General features: G+C 36.4%; 1 protein-coding gene across 2 annotated transcripts in view; it reads right to left on the bottom strand.

The window, feature by feature from the left end:
* The window catches only part of LOC108974643 (lipoma-preferred partner homolog), an 80,069-nt gene that overhangs the window by 30,881 nt on the left and 24,498 nt on the right, over positions 1–24,690 (bottom strand). Inside the window, exons 2-4 of one of the 2 annotated variants that reach the window (XM_018942608.1) lie at positions 22,386–22,680; positions 18,783–19,131; positions 5,099–5,225 (exon numbers count right to left, since the gene is read on the bottom strand). In XM_018942608.1, coding sequence (XP_018798153.1) covers positions 5,180–5,225; positions 18,783–19,131; positions 22,386–22,680 — 690 coding nt within the window. In that variant the 3' untranslated portion in view covers positions 5,099–5,179. Of the gene's footprint in view, positions 1–5,098; positions 5,226–18,782; positions 19,132–22,385; positions 22,681–24,690 lie in introns of those variants that run through there. The other variant, XM_018942609.1, reaches the window with a different exon arrangement.

Consider the following 24,690-nt stretch of genomic DNA (forward strand, 5'->3'; position numbering starts at 1 on the left):
TCCGGAGCGTGGCGCATCTTCGACCACCTCTACACCAGAACGAAAACGTTGAAACCATCGTTGTGCGGTGGAAATGGAAACTGTATCGGGTCTATAAACTGCACAAATTTTATTGGCGGCTTCAGATGCATTTTTGCCTTTATCGTAGTACTATGCCGTATTTTCTCTTTATTTTGCCCCATGTTTGCGACGCTATAACTTACGAACGACTTAAAAGAAAATCAATCAAACACGTTTTAGCGCGTGAAATGCGCTTTCCAAAAAGGTATAGCATGACCCGATGCGACGAATACGGATAAAATTAGAACTACGCGCTCTCAGCGCCAACTAGAGAAAATACCGCAAGACTTATTTGACAAACTAAATTAAATAGGCTACATTTAAATTAGCGAAGTGGCTATTTGTATATTATTATAATTGCTTCTTGCAGGTAACAGATGAGAATATCGGTATATATTGTATTGAAAGTTGTGGGCAAAAAGACTTTTTAATTTAAATTTCTCGCGAAAACCCATTAGTCGAAATATTTTTTTTTTTCTATGTTGGTATGGCTGTCAGTGACATATTTGCTAAATAGCACGTCAACAAACATAAACATTATGCTTGTTTTTCTGAAATACATAAAAAGCATTCAGCGATTTTTACAATGAGTGAAATTATTCCACAAAGAAGTTTCATAAAATTTTGTGTGCGGAATCAAATTTCTGGTGCCGAAACTTTAAGAAAGTTGGAAAAGGCCTTCCGTGATAGTTTTTTGATGCTATTGATTGAGCGTTGAGAACGCGTCCACGACGGGCCACGTCCAGGGCGACCATCAACATCAACTGATGATCAACACGTTAATATAATAAAGAAATAATATAATAAAGAAAATTGTTGAACGATTTAAAGTCAAAGATCGTACTGCCATTGCCAAAAATAAAGAATACTACACGGACAAAGCCGAATTAACGAAATTAATTAATTAATAATCTTCAATAACAACATATAGAGAAATTAACGACACATTCTCACTTTGTAGCCATAGAAGTAAACACTCTAGGTCGAGTACACTTCGAAGTAAATATTGAAGTTCTTTCACCAAAACCGATAATTTTGTGCACACGTACACGTGCTATGAAAAGTCTATATTTAACTTAATTTTCCGACGGAACGCGGAAAGTTTTTAAAAAGAAACGAATGCTTAATTTGCCAGTTAATACTCAATAACTTCAAGCCTTCTTCTTTTTCCCCTCTCTTTTACACAATATTTGGTTTACATCTGGATACAAAAGCTACGCTTATATTCTAGAAAATGTGCTTACATCTAACAATTTTAATTAAATAGTTTTTGTTTACTTAAAAATAATATTGGTAGAATTAAGTAAAGATTACTTAATGCTTAAGCGTTTTGTGATATTGAAGTTTATGTTTACTTAATGCCTAAGCGTTTTGTAACATTGGTGGTGTTTCATAACAATTGTATAAATATGTTTTGTAATAAACATTAGATAAAAAAAATTTAAAGACAAATGGCACCCATATCAAAAACTGAGGAACATTTCGAAAAATTAACAAAATGAAAGCTATATGTATTCATTGCAAATGTACATATGCATAACGCCAATACGAAAATTAAAATACTAGTATATCAAACGCAAATAAATAAGTATATTATATAGTATTTCGCTGGCTTAATTCAAATTCGAGAAAGTAACACTGTAAAACGAGTAAAACAGGAAAGAAATCCTCGAAGTAGACCAAATTGCTACTACTGTTTTTTGGAGGTTAGTGGTAATAGAATTTCAGTTTGCCAAAAATGCTTCAGATTTACGGTGTCCGAGACCGAGCAGTTCATAAAAACAGTTGTGAAGTCAAAACTTGAAGGAAGGGTTAGTGGAGATTTGCGTGGAAAACATTCGTGCTAAAAAGCTTTCTCGGGCAAGAGAGCAAGAAATTTTTGACTTCATAAAAAGCTTTCCATCATATGAGTCGCACTACACTCGCCGTGATACTTCCAAGCGTTATCTACCGAGTGATTTGCCGGTAGCTGAATTGTATCGCCTTTATAAAGATAAATACAAACATTTCCCTGTCGCTTTCGAAAGATGACACTTGCCACAAATGTGATTTGCTCCAATGTAAAATACAAGTTGCCAAGTCTGAAGAACTTGAATCTCTAAAAATAGAGGAAACTGAACATCTCAATATAGCACAACAAGCTTATGATACTAAAAAAAAAAACCGATAAAGAAAAATCTCTAAATGATAATAAACTAAAAGTGTTTTCTGCAACAAATCAACCAATAAATATTGTGGCATGAAGCAATAGCTAAAAGAGGTGGAAACGAAAAAGCTTCATGCGTGTTTACTCATTTACTGCAGTTAAATGCAAACGTAAATCATATTGCTTTCTACAGTGATTGCTGCCCCGGCCAGAACAAAAACTCAACTATGTTTGCTATTTTCATGCAACTAGAAAACAATTTAAGCATTATAGATCATAAATTCATGCTCCCTGGTCACACACACATGGAGTGCGATAGTTACCACGCTGCTATAGAGAAAAAGAAAAATAAATCTTCAATAAAAATCCATCATCCCCGTGATTGGTACCAATTTATAAGAACAGTCAGAGTGAAGAAAAAATTTTTAGTTAATATATTTTAATACATCTTTAAATGATCGTTCCAGTGCATTATAAACAAAGCGAGGAATCAATTCCGTCAAAAGAAAAGATTTAAAAAATTGTTATGTCGCGCCATTAAAAATGAGCACTAAAAGAAATATGATATATATTTATATCTATAAGATATGCTGTCGTTTATAGAGGCTTCTATATAAACTTATCTTCAGAAGATATGTTAGACTGTCATTCAGATCTAACCGAAAACGATGAAAGCAACGATTACATATAGTACAATCAAATATTTACAAGCTTGACTGAAAAACTTAAACATTGCCTTTTATTTTTTGGATTTTTTTTTTTTGAACCTTTGATTTAAATCTATATCTTGTGAATACTGCATCAATAGTAGTTTTGCATTTTGTTGTGCTAAGATTGCGATCATTGGACAGCGTTAAATCAAATTCTTCATATAAAAATTCAATTAATGATTGATTTTTGACATCTGCAAAGTTTATGTTGAAATCTCCAGTCAAAATCATAGGATAATGATCAAATCTTCTATTACTTTTCATCATAAATAGTGCGGAAGCAGCTTTAGAATAAATGAATAAATTTGAATACAATAACTCTCGTATTGCTTGTAAAGACTATTTTGGTGAAATATAATATAACCGTTTCGAGACGATTTTTATGTATCGATGCCTACAGATTTTTTTTGTGATGAAATCAATTGTACTCACCGTATAAACAAACTAATGTCTGCTTTTTTTTTAATGACCTGTACGGGACTTAGAGTCCTTGGACTAAAATGTTCCAACAGTCGTTTTGGTCGGGTATAAAATGCAAAATTACTGAGTATAGTTTCTGAGTATTTATTTAAAAAAAATATTATTTCATACATTTTTCATTAGGTATGGCACGGAGTAAAGCACTTTTTACCAAATTCTAGGTTACAACCTTGGCACATTTGTTTGGTTCTGCTTTCTTTCCCCTTTCTCTTACATCCTTCGCAACGTCGGGCCATAGTTCCTTGTATAGGTAAATGGTCGCCAACATTACCAAGTAAGCGTGAACGTTTTGAATTTCTGCCGCCTTTTCTTATACGCTTCACCGAGGCGGATGTTCTTCCTTTTGCTATAAGCTGTTCAGATAACTCCACAAGGAATTCTTTGAACAGTTTCTTTTCTCTGTGTAATTCTGAATGGATAATGAAAGCATTTACTGCACAAGTCATCAATAGACGGAAAAAGACCTTTTTCCACCATTTTGTGGATTTCCTGTTGAGATCGTACACTCCAATCATTTTGTCAGCTAGGTCGACCCCACCCATTATATTGGGATAACATTTTATCATGTCTGGACAGGATACGTTTGGGCTTACTTCCATCCCTAATTTTTCTTTCCACACTACCAACAGTATTAGTATGACAATTACTAAGTACCAATACTTCCTTCGTATCTTGCCACTTAACTGCCATTGCACCGCTCTGATTACCTTTGAATATATATTGACCTCGTTCAAGTTTTTCTGTTATTTTTGGCTAATCCTTTCGATTAGAAATAAATGTTCCAAGGGCTGGATAATCAATAGTATTTATCAATTTGACTGAAGTAAAAAACCTGTCGAAACATAAAGTTACATCTGGTTCACTAATGGTGTATGCTAGTTTGTTCACAACACGCTCGCCTAAAGTGCCTTGGAAGCACCCGGTTTCTTTCCCAGTGTAAATATTGAAATCGTAGGTGTATCCAGAAAGTGAATCACATCTCATCCATATTTTAATACCACGTTTCTACTGATTTCATTGGCATATATTGCTCCATGGCAGAGCGACCTAGGAATTTTGTCATACTCTCATCGATACTCAGTTAACTATGTCATCTACATAGTAGGTTTTTCGGGCATTTGGAGGTTTTTCTACTGGTGCAAAGTACATTTTTGCCATTAATAATTTGAATCTATCTATTTGCGTCTTTTATTGCATCATTTTTTAGAGATGGGTTTTCGGACCAATAATCAGACATTGCTGGTGCTTGGTTGTAGCACATTATAAATGAACAGCCCAAAACAATCATAATTTCTCCATAATCAGTGTCCTTCACAGAAACACCACTAAGCAAACGATGAATACCCAGTCTTTCATTAGAACATTGAGCAACGTATTTCATTGCACTCAATGGCATAAATTTTAAGAATATATCTAGGTGACTATTGTATATAGATACTTTTGAGATCAAGGTGCATTTGCGCATCTCTGAAATATTCTTTTTTGGCACAAAGTTTGGAGGAGGGTCCATCCAAATATTTAATGGTGCTTCAGCTATCGTTGCAGAAGTATGTAGTGGCTCTTGTACTATTTCCATTATTTCTGGATTCGGTATTTGCGCCTGATCATCACATGTTGGTATTTCTTCTTCATTTGAACTATATTTGAACTATCAATTTCTTCTGAATTTGATGTTAGCACCCCTTCATCTCCTCTCTCATCTTCATCTGAACTTTCCTCTGCTTGCGATAAGGAATACAATTCGTCAGACCCACGAGATTCACAAAAGCCGTCGTTCTCTAATTCAGAGTCGATTTCTCCGACATGCAATGGCAGTGACATTTTGAAGCCTTAAATAATATAAAGCGAGTAAAACACCGGCAAATACAAATAGATGTTATAACCACACGAAAGAAAATGAATGCATATAAAAAAATGTTGGGATAAAAAGAATCCAGAATAAAATACTGTTGGGATATTTGTATCCCAAAAAGTGGTAAAAAGGGTAATAATTAAGATTCTGTTTTACCTGCAATACATCAATTTCACTACACAACACTTTTATAACAATTTCGTGTAATTTTAGATGTTGTTAGAAGATAATTACTTAGTTTTTACGTGAAATACTCCGGAAGAAAATATACTAAACAAAACCACGAGGTTTCCAACTACCATCTGTCAAAAGCTGAAAGGTTTTTCCCGCCTAAATTGTCAACAATGGAACTACATAACCAAGTATCGCGAATTTTGAATTTTCGCGGGTTACGTATATTCGAATTTCGAATTTTTTGTGGCGTTATGTAGGTACTCATGTCTCTCACTTATGCCGACAAGCTCGGCCATTTTGAATRTTCATTTAATTGTTGACAGCTGCTTTGCTTGCACGTGTTTTGGATCGTCTTCGATTTTTACCTATTCAAAAAGATGGATCAAAGAACCTGTATAAAATTTTGTGTGAAAAACGAAATTAAGTGCGCGGATGCATTCCGACTATTGACTGTGGTATACGGAGAAACTACCTTGGACCGAAGCAACGTTTATCGGGGGTACAAAATGTTCTCAGAAGGCCGAGAAGATGTGACAAAAATTGGCTTTTGCACCACGATAACGCCCCTGCTCACACATCGTTGCTTGTGCGCGACTTTTTGGCCAAAAACAACACACTTATGATGCCGCAGCCACCGTATTCCCCAGATCTGGCCCCCTGTGACTTTTTCTTGTTCCTTAAACTGAAGGGGCCCATGAAAGGACGACGTTACGCTTTTCTTGACGTGATAAAGACGGCATCGAAGGAGGAGCTGAAGAAGATTCATGAATAAATAAACAATTTTTGAAAAAAAACGCAAAACTCGCGATACTTTTTGAACACACCTCGTATGTACGTAACTAGATTTGTGAATTATTTTCCGTTTAATATGAACAGTGATGGCATAATCATCATCTACTTGCCTTGGCAACACATTAACCATTATATTCACTTCAATTGGAACATTAATGACCTATCCATAAATTCCATATTGACCATGTACATGTCGCAGTCTACGAATTTGCATGAACGGAATTCTTGGAGATATTAAGCTTTCGTTTACCAAGGCTAAAGTAAAGTCTTTCACAGATGCAGGAACAGGTGGATATTTCAATCCATTGTAAACAGACATCGGTGGAATACATTGCTTTTTAATTGCTGCGTTGCAAGTTGAACATAATTTAATTTCCGGTAAAGCAGTGTTTGAAAGCAATGGTCTTATAAAATCAATGTTTTTAGTCGAATCTATATTTTGTAAGTAACTCAAATCCTTTTTGATCACAAATCACAAGCAAGGCCGAATTCATTTGCAATGAAATCGTTCTGAAATTCTGGATGCGCAGAGGAATTTCATTAAAAAGCAGTGTATGTTTGAACCTGAACATTAGGTAAGGAAGCAATTACAATCTGAGAGGGAGGTTGACTTGGAACTTTATATCCGTGACATTGCGAATAGGACAATAGCACAATCTCTGGTAGATGGACCAGCGATTTGAGGAGGTACACTTTGTTGTACAAACGTTTGGTCAGTTGATAGTAAATTTAACGTTTACAATAATCTTTGTTCTCTTGTTTCGCCAAGTCTGACTTATGTGGGTGTTTCTCTCTGTATCGATTATCATATTCTTTTTTTTTGTTTTCCGGATTCATTTTCAAGGCAAATCTATAATCAAAAAAAAAAAAAAAAAAAATGTTAATTTTTTTAAAGCTATAATTGTAGCATATATATTTTTTCAAATTTTTCTACTTTCCTTTAATCAGTACAACTACAAGTATAAGTAGCGAAAATATGAAATATGTTTGTATTTTTTTGCTTTTGATTCTTGTTTGTATAAAATTGACAATAACTTTTTTCTAATTGATTACTTATAAAGTTGACAATAACTTTTTTTCGGATTGACTACTTGCTACCCATTTTCTCTCTTATATATTTCACAATCACCAACCTATCACTTGATGTTTTCCTTTCCTCCACACGGTATAACTCATTTGTATCAGGTTTTAAACAAATACATACACTCATAAATCAACTTAATTTCTGTGCAAAATTATGCGTATGTGTGTATGCACACAAGTATATTCGAATTGCAGGCGACACGAGACTATAACTCACTAAAAAATGCCAACTGCAAATTGCCTGTTGGCTAATTTTCTTTTAGTCGATTAGTATCAATTTACATATGCACACATGTCTATAAATTCAATTACAGTCATCGACTAAACCCCGCCGTGTGCATACATACGTTTGCTCTCTTTCGTGGATCTCGTCTGACTTTCTCATCCGCTCCAGTGCAGTTATCTTTAATTATTCTTCTTTTGCGCTCTATCCCACGTGTTTCTTTTGTTTGTGCGAACAAAGGTATACTCTACCAAGTGACAAGTGACTAATAACCAAAAAGTGCAATATGCCCCCCGGGGCTACTAACCTAGGCGAAAACAGGTTTGCCCTGCTTTCCCCTAGTCCACAATCAAAAAGGAAAAAAAAGCCAACAAATCTGTTGAAGAGTTTCCTGTTCTCCCTCTTGTAAACATTACAAAGAACGACGATCCTAAGTTCATTGTATTAAAATCCTGCGGCAACAACAAGCCCCTATCACATTTTTCATGTTTTTTGGTACATAACGCCATAAGTAAAAATGTGAAAATCACAGAGATGAGAGATGGAAATCTCTTGCTACTTGCAAAAAATAAAAAAATTGCCGAAAAGTTCATCAACATCAAAACCTCTCAGGCATCTGCCAAATCGAAGCAAAATACCATGAGCAACTCAATAGTGTCAAAGGCACAATTTTCGCTCCGTTCCTCAATCACGTCCCAGACAACGAAATTGTGGAAGGCTTAGAAGCATATGGTGTAACATCCATTTACAGATTTCAGAGAAAAACGGAAGGAGTTCTAACACCAACAGGTGCGTTACTTTTAACCTTTGAAAGCTAAAAACTTCCCGAAACAATAGATGTTGCATGGAGGAAAATTTCTGTTCGCCCATATTTCCTAACCCAATGCATTGCAAATCTTGCCAAAAGCTTGGCCATACACTACATCATTGCAAAAATCTTCCATCATTCGTCAATTGCAATTTCCCTCCGCACGAAGGAGAAAAATGCTCAAGATTAATGTGCGCAAACTGTTCTGGTGAACATCCCGCGTCCTCAATTAGTTGCAGTATGCGCGAAGCAGCAAAGAAATACAGAGCGCAAGCTCCCTCCCCCACTCCTCTGCAATCATTCTCTAAGCGACCTGCTCCCATAGCAACCAACAATATCAATATACATACTGAAAAAACTACAACAACAAACAATAATGCAAACATCATTACTATATCTCCACCAATCTATACACCATCCAACTCTTCATTAAAATCAAATGCAATAAGCCTTACCGCTTTATCCCCATCCCCCCAAAGTACTAATACCAATCTTYCCACCTTTCTAAACTCTCAGCTCAGCGAAGCAATGCAATCCACCTTAGCAAGCGCTAAGTTAAACGACATTGCACAACTCGGTAATAGCTCAAGTCTTAAACATTCTTCTTCACGCCACTAGACGCTCTATGCCAAGCATAGTTTACTCATAGTTGCCAAGACTCAATTTTCTCTCCCCTCTCACCAGCTATTTATATTTCCAGCGTTTCTGTTTCTTGTCTTTACTTTTTCGGTATGCTGTCGATCATACAATGGAATATGATCGGCTATGCCAACAATTATCAGGAACTAGAAACTCTTATGAATTCTTACACTCCATTCATGATCTTCCTTAATGAAACTCATATTCCACATAATCAACCTACTCACACGCCAAAATCCTACGTAGGCTATTTTAACAATTTCCCGCACGTAACAACAAAAAAACAAGGCGCTGCTATTTTAATAAGATGAAGCATACCCCACAAAGTACTACCTGTCCTGTCTAATCTCTCAGTAGTTGCCATTGAAATCAATGCACCAACAAAACTAGCAGCAGCATGCATCTACATTCCACCCACATAAGATTTTGCTTCTTCTGATATTCTGCAATTGATAAAGCAATTAGATAAACCATTTATTTTAGGAGGAGATATAAACGTCTGGAGTAAAATATGGGGATCTACGCGCACAAACTCAAGAGACGAAAGCTGAAGATGCGCTACTTGCATCCAATATTATCTGTCTTAACGATGGATCCGCCACACATTTTACCACCCACAACACCTTCTCCAATATTGATGTCACGTTTTGCTCTACTAATATAGCGCCCCAATGCACATGGCAAGTGCTAAATTCTTTGTTTGGCAGCGACCACTTCCCAATATTCATACAAAAAAATCCGCGCAAGAATCAAAATACGAGTACATTTAAATTTACATCTAAATTCAAAACTGATGAGGCCGATTGGAAAAAGTTCAGACAAATTTGCAACAATCTTTGTGAGACCACGCAAGTTTCCTCCAACTCGAACCAGGAGTCTGCTAAAATCTCGAGAATCATACCTACCGCTTCTCACTTTTCCATCCCTCGAACGCTTCCCAACAAAAGTAGGAAAAATACTCCTTGGTGGAACGCTGACTTGTCCAGACTACGTCTCACCAAGCAGAATTTATGGTATGAATACAAGCGAACACGCTCAGCTGAAAACCTGCTCCTTTACAAAAAGGCAAATGCGTTATTCTGACGTTATGACAAACATTATAAAAAAAAGCGTGTTAAAATATTCTACGTTTCAGTACCACTTAAAAAAGTTACAAACATACATACATGCATATATACATACATACATATATACATACATACAAGTGAAGCTAATAAAAGCGTATTAAAAAGAAAAAGTTTGAAGAACTCACTGAGACATTAACCCCCGTACTAGCCCAAAGAAAATATGGGATGATATCAAAATGCTAACCGGATCTCCTAAATAGCCTCTATTTTCCTACATTCAAACACAAAGCGGTCCCTTAACGGCTCCCGTAGATATTGCCAACCATTTTGCTACTTTCCTGTCACTCTCTTCTTCCGATGCAAGCTTCTCAGACACATTCCGCAACCTAAAATCTCAACGAATAAGTATTGAACCACCTATTTTGTACTGTTTGTCGCCTCCCGCTAAGCAACAAGACTCGGAAATTCTACTAACCGAACTCGAATTCGCCCTTTCGTCCGTTAAAGGCAAAACCCCTGGTCTTGACAAAATTACCTATCCAATCATTTAAAACTTGCCTATCCAGGTTAAGCATCGTTTACTCAACCTCTATAACAATATATTTGAAAGCGGATGCTAGCCTCATGCCTGGAAAACTTCGTGTATAGTTCCTATCCTGAGGCCCAATAAGTCAGCGCTTGATGTCAACAACTATAGGCGATATCGCTCTTACCCTGGTTGGGAAAACTTCTTGAAAAAGTTATAGTTAACCGGCTGATGTGGTATGGCAACAAAAGAAAACTCATAAGCCCCAACTAAACCGCATACAGAAAGAATTATGGCACCATCGATGCTCTTTTGCACCTAGATCACTTTATATCAAGCGCTCTTTCCTCTAAAAACCATGTCTCAATTTTAGCAATTGATTTTCAGAAAGCATTCGACCGTTTTGGCGCCCATATTTTTCTGAGACAATTAGATAAGTGGAAACTAGGCCCTAAAATCAAGAAATTTGTCAAGAACTTCCTCAATCACAGGCAATGCAAAGTAAAAATAAATGGTTTCCTGTCCTCCATAGTTTCACTTGACAAGGAACCCTGCAAGGGTCTCCATTATCCGCCTTCCTTTTTATAATAGCTTCCTTCTTCCTTCTTCCTTTGCTATTAAGACCCTGCAACTGCCGAAGTATAAGACCTCAAGCGAAAAACACAGGCAACTCTTCGCTTCTGATAAGTCAAAATACTCCAGTTACGGTTGGACCTTTATATACACCGACGGCTCAAAAACAGCAAACAACACAACGTTCGCAGTCACAAAAGAAAATGGTGACTTGCTTCGACACGGCACTCTCCACACAATATGTTCATCATTTACGCCCGAAGTCGTCGCTTTATTAGAAGCAGTTACTTATGTAAAGTACACCAGGGGAAAGTATATCGTATGCACYGATAGCAAATCTTGCATCGAAGCCATAGAATCGCCGGAAAATACACAAAATGAAATAGTCGCCATACGCAACAATCTTTTGAAATATCCAAACAAACTGAAACTGATGTGGATCCCGGGGCACACAGGGACATCGGGTAATGAAAAAGCAGACGCAGCTGCGAAAAATGCAGCAAATACTCCAACCATAACTTTCGGTTATTTCACAAAACAAGACATTATAACTGAGATTACACGCCCAAGGAAAAAATCAGCAAAAGATAATTGGAGTGGATATATTCATCACTATTCTACAATCAACCCGTTCAGAATTAAGCCGACCTACACTGCCGACATCASCTTACGCGCCATCAGGCCCTTTACCCGCTTACGCCTGGGACACACCATAATTACACACGCTTATTGATTGCAACGTGCCCCTCATGGAATCTGCCCATTCTGCGACGAAAGCGCAACGTTAGAACACATATTAACCGCTTGCCCTATAAGTGCAACAATTAGACATGGGATTTTTAATTCGGCCAATCCATTCCAGCTTCTGAATGAGCCCACCGCTAAAAATGTGAATATGATTTATAATTTTCTTAAGGAAACATATCTACTTCGACGAATATAAAGATTTATAGCTACTCTAATTAACTCACTAACCCTACTTCCTAAGTACTAATCTATCCTTTCATTTCTGTTTTAATATTACATTAATCATACATATGTATGTAGCATAACAGACAGCCGAAGGGCTCTGCTGCCAGTGCTGCAAGATATTTATTTGCAGAATACTAAGTATTGTACAAATAATTTATAAAAATCAAAAAATTAAAAAAAAAATTCAATTACATCTATTTCACTTTGCACCTGAACACAAATTTTTGTGCCTCTGGTCTTTATTCTATTTGCACTTTGTTACATGCAATTCACCATAAATTGTATGCAATAAACAGCTACTTCAAACCGCTCAATCGTAATGATGCGCTGAGTAGCTACAATTTGACATTTAGATTTTTATTGATTTGCAACACTCATTGAAACGACATAGCGTTTTCTATTTCGTGATCGACTCACCATGTTTCTGTTGCCATACTACACAGTGTGGCCATTTAGAAAGGTCATGGTGATAAGTTGTTACGTTATTTGTATTGACCACACTGTTTTCCGTTGCGGCTGTTTGGAATTTATTGGGATATGCATAAATTAATTAAAATATTAGCAATTTACTTTTAGTTAGGGTGGCTTCTTACATCTGCTAAATAAATTGTATGCAATAAACAGCTTGTTGAAACCGCTCAATCGTTAAATTGTTCAAAAAATAAAAAATAATTAATTTATTGCTATTTTAATTTTAAAATAGAAATAATCGCGGATGTTGATAAGTAAACAGTGCTTTTGGTGATATGCAAACTGCATATTAATAAGCAACATGCATAAAAATTTTAAATTAATATAAATAGCTTGTAGCGCTCTCATACCTATACCACAGTATATACAGTAGATAACCTTTTCGTGGTAGCTTCCTGAGGGGTGAATAGCGCCCATCTTGGATTTTCAGAGGTAGCAACGCAGTGCTGTATATATTGAGGTAGTAAATACTTAGCAAATTTATTCTATTAAATAAATAACAAAAACTATAAATATGGTTGCTAAATATAAAAGGAAATTATTTATTAATGCCATATATTTACTAACTGACTAACTGATTTAAATGCCATAGTGTGTATTATAAAATGCAGCCTTGTTCTTAGATTTCTCGGTGGTGAGTTTTCTTCTGAATGTATTTGTTTACAATTAAGAGACAGAAAACATAAAACGGTTTGTATTCGTAACTTTTTGAAATATTATTACCAATAATTTTAATGTGGAAATAAGAAGAAAGAAGATATTGAGGCATTTGAAGATGGATTTTTAATACATCGTTCTAATTTTCATCCGTATACTATTTACGATAGAACTGATAGAAACGGTACAATATCTATTTCTTTATAAGTATGTGAAAGCAAATAAATGTATACATATAATTATTTTAAGATTATTTAATGTATTGGCATATGTATTTCTCATACACTCTCTAACGAAATTAAACGAATTATATTAACACTATAAATATTTTAAATAATTTATTTTTGAATCTTTAAGTTTTGCATTTTCCATACCGCCCCTGAGGTTCGCAATAAGGTGCGTTACAGACTTTTTTAGGTGTTCGGTTCCTTACACCTATATGGGTTTTAATATAAACTGTATTAATAACACTAATATGTATTCCTATTAAAAACTTCAACATATCTTTCTGTTTAAACTCAATTTCCAACTGATGTTTTCCTATAACGGCTAACGAATTGTCAATTTGTATACATATGTTAAACGACAAATTACCACCCATGCTTGTATCCTACTGCATGCAAAAATTTAGAAATACTTGAAGCTTGTTTAAAAATCGCACAAAAAAAAAAACAACAACTGATTTAACATTAAATAACAAGTAATATCCCAATAAAATTGAACAGATATTCAAAGTAATTCAATATAATCACCTAAATAACGTAAACACTTGCATTACTTAATAATATTTAAAGTGTTGATCATCAAAATTTAAAATTTATATGTAGCTTAAATGCTAACACAACATCCTGATTACCATGAAAGTAGTAAAAAAAAGTGTTACACAACACCCTAAGATTTTGTAGAGTTGAGTATATGTATGTAAACTAAGCAAAGGTTTATTACTGTATATACTGAGCCTATACACTCTGAGTATACATATAGGTATGTAATGTCGTCTGTCGCGAGAGCACGAACGAATGCCCATGCAAAGAGCGGGTATAGTATACACACATATATTATAAGAATACACAAGGCGTATATCTGTGTAAAATCTCATCTGTCGCGAGAATGGCTGAAAATGCTCACCCACAAAAGTGCCCAACGCGCCATAAGAAGTTTTCACTTAAAAAAAAAAAACAACAATAAAGACAACGTCATATCTATACACTTAAAAGAGAGTTATGTTGGTTACAATATTTATAACTCAAGAACGGCTGAAAATTGGAGGGAAGGTAGCTTAGAACCAGGGTAAGGACATACGATACCTTTAATCTCTTTATGTCAATATTTAATACGCACGTTTGGCGGCAATCCTCCATGCAGATGGACCATAATGGGACTTGTAAACAATTTTGCCGAGCATGGGACAGTCAACAGAAGACCTTACCATCGAAACCCTTCAGTTCGAACGGAGGAAACAATCGTTGCTGTAGCTGCTTCCATACAAAACAATCCACGTGTTTCGACAAGAAGCTTATCTGCTCAAATGAGTGTAAGCAGACAGTCATTACAGTCAATTATGCACAAAGATTTGGACTTATTCCCATATAAAATTCAAATGGCCAACAAACTGAACGCTGCAAACACGCAGGTTACACCGTTACGGTTACTGGAGACTAGGGGGGGTCGCTTCCGGACATTTTTCGATTCGGGATTTCTAATAGTATGGAAAAGTTGCCTTAGTACATCCTGATTCCAATGCAACTTTTTGTTTTGAGATCGGTTTGCATCTTCAACCCCAACTCTGGCCTTGAAATCTCGGAAATTCGCCTAAAATCGTGAAATTGTCTACCTAGCGCCTGAAATACGCATCTCATGGCAAAAAGTATAGAACAAAAGTTATTTGTCATTTGCTACCGAAATGGTACGTGATCATGGCCGTAGGACGAACCCCTAGGACGAATCCCGAGATACGAGCGAAAATGCGGCGCGCCACAGCGCAAGGTGAAAATTATTGCAGCTCTCAGCTAACCTGTATTGGTCACCCAGAACGCACCGCGTGGAGGTGGCTGCCCTTCGTGTTCCCCCCAAGCCCAACCCAACCAACCAATCATATATCAGGCTTGTTTTAGTCTGAATCTGTGTCAAATTTATTGATAAAATAAGATTTTGTACTAAACTTTGGCACTTGTTGCCTAGATATCAGTGTAGAGCATATAAAACAATCACGAGATTGGGGGCCAATAACTTTAGAAGATGCCTCTGTCACCAGTTTGGCGGTTTTCTCGACTGCCTCGGTGTGACAGGGGAATTCACTAAATTCCCATACCTTTGCAGTGTCACCCGACAGCCCTTTTATAAGTTCTTCGTTAGAAACTGAACAAAGAACTTGTGGAAAAGTCAATAGTCTTCCAGTTAATCATATCGTAATATTTATTAGCTTTGAAATTCAGCTTTGGCACTTTATTACATCTAACCCTTCCATTTACAGTGTCAGACTCTGCTTCTCTGGCTGCCAGAAGACGGTCAAGGGCCAACTTTCTGACTTCTATCCGTTTTCGTCAGTCATCATACTAAGGAGAATATATTTTGGAAGAGCAAAGAAAGCATTCTGTTGAATGGATGAATCGACAACCTTGCACAGTTTAGCAGGTAAGTATCTCGACCTTTGAATTGCATAATAGAGGTGACGGGAGCCATCTTTGATTGACCTGTTGAATCTTATTGAGAACCACAAAGGTGAGTAAACTGTAAGYATGTACTTGACCAAAATCTTTATTTCCTTTGTTGGTTTGTCAGTAGAAATGTATAATCTCAGAATTATATTTGCACAGGTGAGTGAGGTGAGATTTGCACATGTTACCTGGATGCATCGACGCTAAATCTGAGGAACATTGACCGGAAATAATAGCTTCTGATATTTTATAGAGATAAGCTTGGTCTGTGCTAAGTTGGGTCGGATTAATAACCTCAGAAGGTATTTGGCAGGATAGAAAACTTTCAAATTTGACAACAGGCAACTTCTCACAATCAGGCAGCAGTTTATCTATGTCGCCAGAGAACGTATTTGGACTCTTTGAGACACCATTTATGTGTTCGATAAAAACTCGAAATGGAAGTTCGTTGAAATGTAGAAGACAAACAACCCACTGTAATGGCCTACCTATTCTTTCTTCTAGTTTCCGAATGATTCCACCTTTCCAACCTGTGTTCGTGTTGGTGCCATTCTAGATGTTCCACATCAACTGAATTGTCTTGTAAATGTTGCCATATAGCTTGCGTCTCATGTTCAGCTGACCCAGAATGAGAGGTGGCGTGGCCAAAGTAATGACAACCACGTTCCGATATGAGAGAAATATGTTCCACTTTGACAGTGTCGCGGTAGTACTTTTCACCTTCGCTGTATAAGTGTATTGTTTTTGCGGCCGTCAAAATACAGCCCATATACAGGGTCAATACTTTCGGTGTTTTGGAGCTTAACTCCACTTTTTTTTGCCCGACTAATCTTGTATTTGTCAGTGACAAAGCTAGCGGGATCCTCTGTTATCAAACAGTGTCTTGTAATACTAGTGTGTTTTGTTTGGTTTTAGGGGATGGAAGAGAAAATTCATCAGCAGCATCGTTACTGGAAGAATCCATGTTCAACGCACCTACATTGTTGTCGTCTGTATGAGAGTCTGGCTGATCTGAATGGTCATGTGTTCTAGCTGATACTTTTCTGGTAAGTGTTGATGTTGAATGACGTTTTGAAAGCTTTTCTTTACGTTCATTTTTCTTTGCAATCTTTTTTGTTTCAGGTAGATCAACAATTCCAATGCGACCAATTCGCTGGTTCTCTGGTCCAAGAGAAATGGTTGTTCATTGATAGGAACTTTCCTTTCTTTTGGACAAGTGCAAGAAGAAAAATAAATGCATTTACAAGCAGCGATGCCAAATAATTTTCCAGCGGAAGAGACAAAGTCGTCTCTTTAAGAGCTCGAACCTATTGGATTCCTTAAAAACGTTTAAGAGTCAGAAATTTTTTATGGTATGTGGTGAGCATTTGTACAACTCTGATGTGTGAAACTTTCGGAATAGATGACTTTTTGAAAGTATTTTCAACCTTTTTTGCAACTATTTCTGTAACCTCTTTACTCCTAGGTTCATATATAGTTGTCGCCTCGGAGTCGCCCTATACGAAATCTTTCAAACTGATAACACAAAAGAACATCCTGGTAAGTAGGTAACTGGGACTCAGAGAGATTGTAGGGATATATGCCAAACACAGAACATTTCTGTCTAAATTTAAATTTAGATACAGACATTTTGAGCTCTGTGTTCTGTTGAGAGAATATAAGTGATAGCACTCGGCGAAATCAACGACAAGAGTGAAGGAACTCGATGAAAAAATATTTGTGTGGAGACCAGTCCGAACGTTTCGTATGACGCAGGGAAATGAAAGTAAGTGATAGAACTCGGCGAAATCACCGACAAGAGTGAAGGAACTCGATGAAAAAATATTTATATGGAGACTTATCCGAACGTGTCATTCGGCGTAGGTGAATGAATGTGAGTGATAGCACTCGGCGAAATCAACGTCAAGAAGTGTGGCCGCAAGCCGATTTTCACCTTGGGCTGTTTCGCGCCGCATTTTCGCTCGTATCTCGGGAACGGTACGAAGCAAATGACGTGACAAATAACTTTTATTTTACACATTTTGTCATGAGATGCGTATTTCAGGCGTTAGGTAGACAATTTCACGATTTTAGGCGAATTTCCGAAATTTCAAGGCCGGAGTTGGGGTTGAAGATGCAATCCGATCTCAAAACAAAAAGTTGCATTGGAATCAGGAAGTACTAAGGTAACTTTTCCGCACTACTAGAAATCCCGAATCGAAAAAAGGCCGGAATCGACCCACCCTACTCTCTAATGGTTTGGATCGCGCGTTCGGATCCGAGCCAAAGGTATGTATAGAATTGAATGTTGATAGTCGAAATGTGAGGAACGATGTGTCGAATGAAAGTATTGAATCTGCCCAGGGGACCATCCTTTATACTGAGTGGGTGGATGTACAAGTGTGGTGAGTTGTGTTGTGTACGAGCAGCAGGTGTACGAGTTGTGTACCCAGCAGAATACGATATCGCAGGGTCTACATGTTTTTTATTGCTTTTTATAGATTTCATTGATCGAATATTGTTTTAATTAGTGCACAGTTTACGTATTAGCTCCGACTGTTTAGATGTTTAAATGAATTGAAAACTAAATTGCTGCAGCCTAGAAACATTTTTAAGGACAATGACGTAACAGGCTGGATGACATTCTAAACTGAACTAATATAATATTTGTGTGCATGAATACTACGTTTTAGTATTTAAATTCCACGAAGCCCATCTAATCGATCAACGTAGCAGTAAATTGTTATCATTGCGTGAGTAATGCTATGCCGACTTGAACCCAAATGTGGTGAAATATAGCAATAAAGATTTTTAGGCACCTGGATTTCCTTTGTAGGATTGTATTTCATTTCTTCCGAACGGTGTCGTCTCAAAAAGGTTTTATTTCGATACAATATTAGAGTCTTTACTTACTTGTGAAAGTCGGCTATGCAGTAATTTTGATTCGTTGCATCTACAGTAAATGGTATCCCATCAAGGTTATTTCCACAAATTACGCACGTAAAACATTGAGGATGATAAGGTTTGCCAGTGGCACGAAGTATACGTTCCATTATCGGTTTCATACATACTGAACATTTCTCCAATGTTTGTAAGTAGTCATATTCACACAACGGTTTTCCATCCAACGCATAAAATGGTTTACCCTGCAGATTCACCGTACATTGTGCGCACGTAAAACAGGCAGTGTGGAAAATTTGCTCCATAGCCGTACAACCAGAGTTCTCTCCTAATACGCGTCCATTGCACTTGAAACACGATCCTGAAAATATTACAACATTAACTTACTCATAGAGTTTTATTTTTATATTCGTGCTTTCAAATGCGTTAAAAATTCTTTGACCAAACCAAACAAATTATGCATTATTAGCTAAGAATACTAACATTAACTAGAATATTATCTCTCAAAGTGATTATAACTCTGGAAACTAAGAAAAAGTGAGAACCGTCAATTATTTATTTGAATTCAAAAGATAAAAAATTTATACGTTTCGTTGTTTCGAAAAAAATTTGAGTATTTCGATATGTGTATAATTTGTATAAGTTAACATATCACAGTAGTCCACAACAACAAGTGCAATTATGCCTGTGCAACGCAAGCAACAAAACCAAAAGTGCAAGGCTCAAGTTGCAGACGTAACAACGGGAACGCTTGCCAGTAGCAAACGACATCAACAGTCCATGTGAGCTGAGGCAAGTAGATTTGATAGGTGTTAGGTATTCAGGTGTAGCACCGAAAAATCAGTTGAACTATAATAACTCGATCGTTGCCAACGGCTGTCCTACATTTTACAGATATAAAATATATAAAACTAAACATTGCCTTTTATTTACTGGTGTCCAACGTGGGGCCACGTGAAAAAGTCCTTATAAAGGACAAACTATTGTGGACGTAAACTTTAAAAAACTATTCACGTGTAATTAAAATTTTCAAAAAATTAAAAAACCTATTTACGTGAAGTTAAAATAAAATTCGTATCTAGAGGAAAAATAAAAATAAAACCGTTTATTTCAAATCGAAAGATAAAACCTATTTACGTAAAACTTAAAGTTCAACGCTATTCCTGTGAAAGGAAAAACACTACAAACCAGCTAAAGGATTATTTGAAATCAAAATAGAAAACAACATTTACGTGAAGCTTAAACTTCAGAGCTATTCCTGTGGAAAGAGAAACATTATAAACCAGCATAAAGGAGATTTCGTAGTCTAAGAAGCAAAAGGAAAACTTCAATAATACCATTTATTTAGACTAATAATAGAGCTGTGAGTAGAGTGCTCATTTCGTAATATTTTGAATAAGAAAAGTATAAAAGCATTAATTGATATTGATTAATATTGTAACAAAGTGACAGGGAAAATTAAAAAGTATAGCTGCAGGAATATTATTACCAAGTGACTAATTGACAAAGTGATTAGGAGAATACAGAACTATTAGTAGTTAACAGTATCTTGACGTAAAATGGACGAAACCACAATTCGGACCTTAATGAGCGGCGTTGGAGGAGTTGACTCACTGTCCGATAGACTTACGCAGATAGAAAGACCATCTCAAGTAGAGAAATATAATAAGGTTACAATCGATCCGGCAGTTAGGTGCGATGAATCTTTGGACGTAATTAAATCCTTGCTGGAATTCGCTGGCGAACAGTCTCGATACGTGTCGTGCCGTCAAGCAGCTCACACGGCATATACAATTTTTCAGAACGCGCAAGACAGTTCTAAACATTATCAGGCTGTGGTCGTAATAAGGAATAAAATAGTTAGATCTGCAGATTCGATCCTATCTCCCTTTAACACTATTATAACTTTCGATTCAATTATAGCTAGGCTCGACTTTACTTATGCAGATAAGAAACCTGTTTACATATCGAGGAAGACAGACAATAACAGAATTCTACGAAGAAGTCGAAAAGACATTAACAGCCATAAATAATAAGACATTGATGACTTATCAAAATAAGAAAGATGTTTTAGAATCTCTAAAGTCGAAGTACCGCGAAGATGCATTAAGAGTTTTTATATAAACCGTCCACTTTGTGATATCTTATTTTCATCAAGGCCATCAGACATGGCATAGTCCTTAACACTCGCTCAAGGGCTTGAATCAAATCAGGCGCGTTAGTTATTTGCTCACAAAATTTCATTTTCTGATAATAGAATTTCCGACAGCAGTCGGCCTCTGGTGAGAAACAGTGTACCATTTCCTAGACAAAAAATGGACAAACTCAGACACGACCAACGACTGGAAGTAGATCCAAGTCTTTTCAGATTCCAAGTACCTCAAAGAAATGATCGATCGAATGAATCCCGCACACCGCAAGTGACTTCATTTAATACCACTTCATCGAATCCAACTATCTATAATACTGGAGATTTTCCTTTAGGTAGAACAGCTTTCGGAAATCAATATCCCAGGAGCTCTAAATTTAGTGAGAATCCTGAAGAAATTTCGCACGATATTTCAAAAGAGACCTCTGAAAATTTTAGTTGATACCGGTGCATCGAAAAATTATTTAAAACTAGCAAACTCTTCTCTTCTTAATTGGCTTAGACAATGCCAAAGATACTTTCCATGCTCACCTTAGTCTTAAAGTCGCCAAGCACGATTTTAATATCGTGGCACGATTTCGAGAAGTGCTCATAGAAGGCATCGTTGGTCACATCGTCCTTCTCTTCCATCGGGGCGTGAGCGCAAATCAGTGATATGTTGAGTAACTTCACTTTGATGCGGATTGTGGCTAGACGTTCATCCACCAGGGTGAATAACAGTACTCGGCGACGGAGTCTCTCTCCCACCACGAATCCCATACCGAATTTGCGCTCCTTTGTTTGGCCACTGCAGTAAATCCCACAAAGACCTACTCGTCTCAATTCCTGTTCCGTCCATCGCATTTCTTGAACAGCGGTGATGTCAACCTTCACTCTAATGAGGACATCAACTACCAGGGCAGCGGCACCTTCCCAATTAAGGGACTGGACATTCAAGGTGCATGCCGATAAATCGTTATCCTTAGTGCGTTTGACATAGTCCTCTCTCATCTGAGGCTGTTGGTAATTTTTCACTGGGGGCGTTTTTAACGTGGCGGGTCCCAAACCCAGCGCACACTCCTGTGGAGGGTTGTTACCTTATCCCGATATATAAAAAGCAACCTACATACATATCTGTTTAGAGAGGTTTATCTTGTTGGCACATATGTTTTTAGTAGAGAGAGCAATGTTCGTAACTTTCTCTATTATACAACTATTTTAATGGATAAGATATAAATGATATTATTAAATAGCTTTCGATTTTGGTATACATTTATAAAATATTGACCTATGATTGCCTATAACTCAAGGATTTGACTAATTTGTTTAGAAGCAAGGTATAACTTTTCAAAAAGTTTAAAAAAGTACATACAATAAAAAGTGTAGTTTCGATCACAAATATGTTATCATATTGTGTATTTTTGTGGTAAAAGAATTGAGGTCGTTCTTAAAATAGTTCCCAATAGTTTGCAAATAAATTAACTTACCATAGTTTTCAACACCAGTCCCAGTATCAAGAGATTGTACCAAAAATTCAGTAAGCGCATTAACTTCTATCTCTTTGTTTTGCAATGAATTATTTCTTGGACTTGGATAAGATGGTGAGCTACATCCACTAGTACTAATTGATCCAACAATTGATAAGTTTCCTGCGCATTCACTTGCATTCAATTGTGGACCGTTGACATATTGTACATAATTCAAGTTGTTCGAATGGGATGACAATCGACTAGCAGGACGAGGAATTATTGGCTCGTATATTGATTCATAAGTTGTAGAACCCTAAAAAGTAATAGTGTAATATTATATCTTTTGACGCTGATTTCAAAAATATTGTAATGTGTCTCTACTGAACCGTTACTGAAGAAGAACCAGTAAAGACAAATTTTAAGAATATGTTTAATTTAATATATAATAAACTAAAGAATAAAAAGGCGTTTTCTCAATATTTAGCAAAATTAGTTTTTTCACCTTGTGGTTGCAACATCTTGCTGAGATCTTAAAAGGTGTGTTCCAAAAAAGTTTAAAAAGGACTTAACAAAAAAAAAAACCGGAACAAATAGTTTTTATGGCAAAATCAATATATTTTCTTGAAAATAGTCTCCTTTTGCTTCAATACAGCTTTCTGCACGGTCCAAAAGCATGTCAAACGAGTGTGTTAGCTCGTTGGTCGGCATGGCCGCCAGTATGCCGGTGCAAACCTTTTGAATGGCCTCTTCGTCTGCATAACGCTTTCTTTTCATGGGCAAATGTATTTTTCCGAAAAGGAAGAAGTCGCACGATGCCATATCAGGTGAATACGGGGAGTGGTCAATGGTTAAAATGTGATTTTTGGTCAAATAACAATGGTCTACAAAATGTAACTTTTTGTGTGCCTTTCAATTGATTACCTTATTTTCATATTGCTTTGAGGTTACTGAAGAGGAAAACAAGAATATGTTTTTCGAATTAGCTCTTATTTTTGAAATATACCTAATAAACAAAATTTGGCTTTTAGTAACACGTTAAAGTACAAAACATTTTATAAAAAAACTATAATAATTGATAATTGGAAATATTACAATTTAAAAAAAATAACGTATTTGATTAAGATTTTCTCTTCCTTTTCGTTTGTCTTTTGTAATCACTGTTAAGGGTATCTCTTTTCAAAGTCTAGCAGTAGTCCGCTAACATTGACGCATCCCATCAGCCCTTTTATCTCTTTTCCATTGTCGAGATATCTTGGTGGAATCGTTCACCATGTTTACATCACCGCAGTTAGAAGGGAAAAATCGAGTTGAGAGGGAAGAAAATGAATTTTTAGGGACATATTGCAACCCAACTGTTGATACTTTGTTCACAAGTTCAACATAATTTTCATTTCTCTTATTGCCCAAAAAACCATGAACGACTGCTCTAAAAGATTCCCATGCTTCTTTTTCAAAGCCCTGTAAAACTGAAGAAAAGTTTTGGTCCGATAAAGATTCCCTCTTTAATTTTGACGTCGCTTATACGTGGAAGTTTACTTCGCAGGTATTTGAATGCAGGTCCATCCTTGTTGTTGAGAGCCTTCACAAAGTCTTTCATTAGTCCCAATTTAATATGTAAAGGTGGTAGAAGAATTTTTTCTCTTTGAGAGCCTTCATAAAGTTTTTCATTAGTCCCAATTTGATTTGTAAAGGTGCTGGACGTTCTTTTCTCCAGGATTCAGCATTCCAATCATTTTTTATGTAATGTAAAGATCTGGCCCGACTTGGTATAGCTGTAGGAGCCCAATAATAAATTAATGTCCAGTTAACAAATTGATTTTTATTTAATTTTAAGTTTACATTAATTTTTACTTTAACTTAACACGCCCAATGCTGTACTAATAATGTCTTAATATTATGCTAGCACCGGTTTTTATCCCTTCTTGTGCTTAATTTTCTCATTAGCTATGTAAGCTTGTGCTTATATGGTTATGAGGTCTGCGACCGAAATACGTATGTTTGTGCGTATGTATATATGTACCTGCTTGCAAAGTTCAAGCAAAAATTCAATTATGTGCAAATCATAGAAAACCGTAACATATGTATATGGATGTAAGAATTGATGTGCATATGCATAAGCGGCGCTCTCACAAAGGTGAATAGCCTAATTCATGGTTACGGTCATCCGATTTTGCACAGTGACATGCTTCTGACCAAACAATAGCCCATTTGTAAACCCAACACCATTGCTACGACTTTTAGATCACCACAAATCTGCCATTCGTGCTCTCAGTATGATATAGCATCTAAAATTAATTTCATATTTTCGTATGTTTCTTTAGTA

Source organism: Bactrocera latifrons, unplaced genomic scaffold, assembly GCF_001853355.1.
Source record: "Bactrocera latifrons isolate USDA-ARS-PBARC rearing strain unplaced genomic scaffold, ASM185335v1 scaffold_570, whole genome shotgun sequence".
Lineage (NCBI taxonomy): Eukaryota > Metazoa > Arthropoda > Insecta > Diptera > Tephritidae > Bactrocera > Bactrocera latifrons.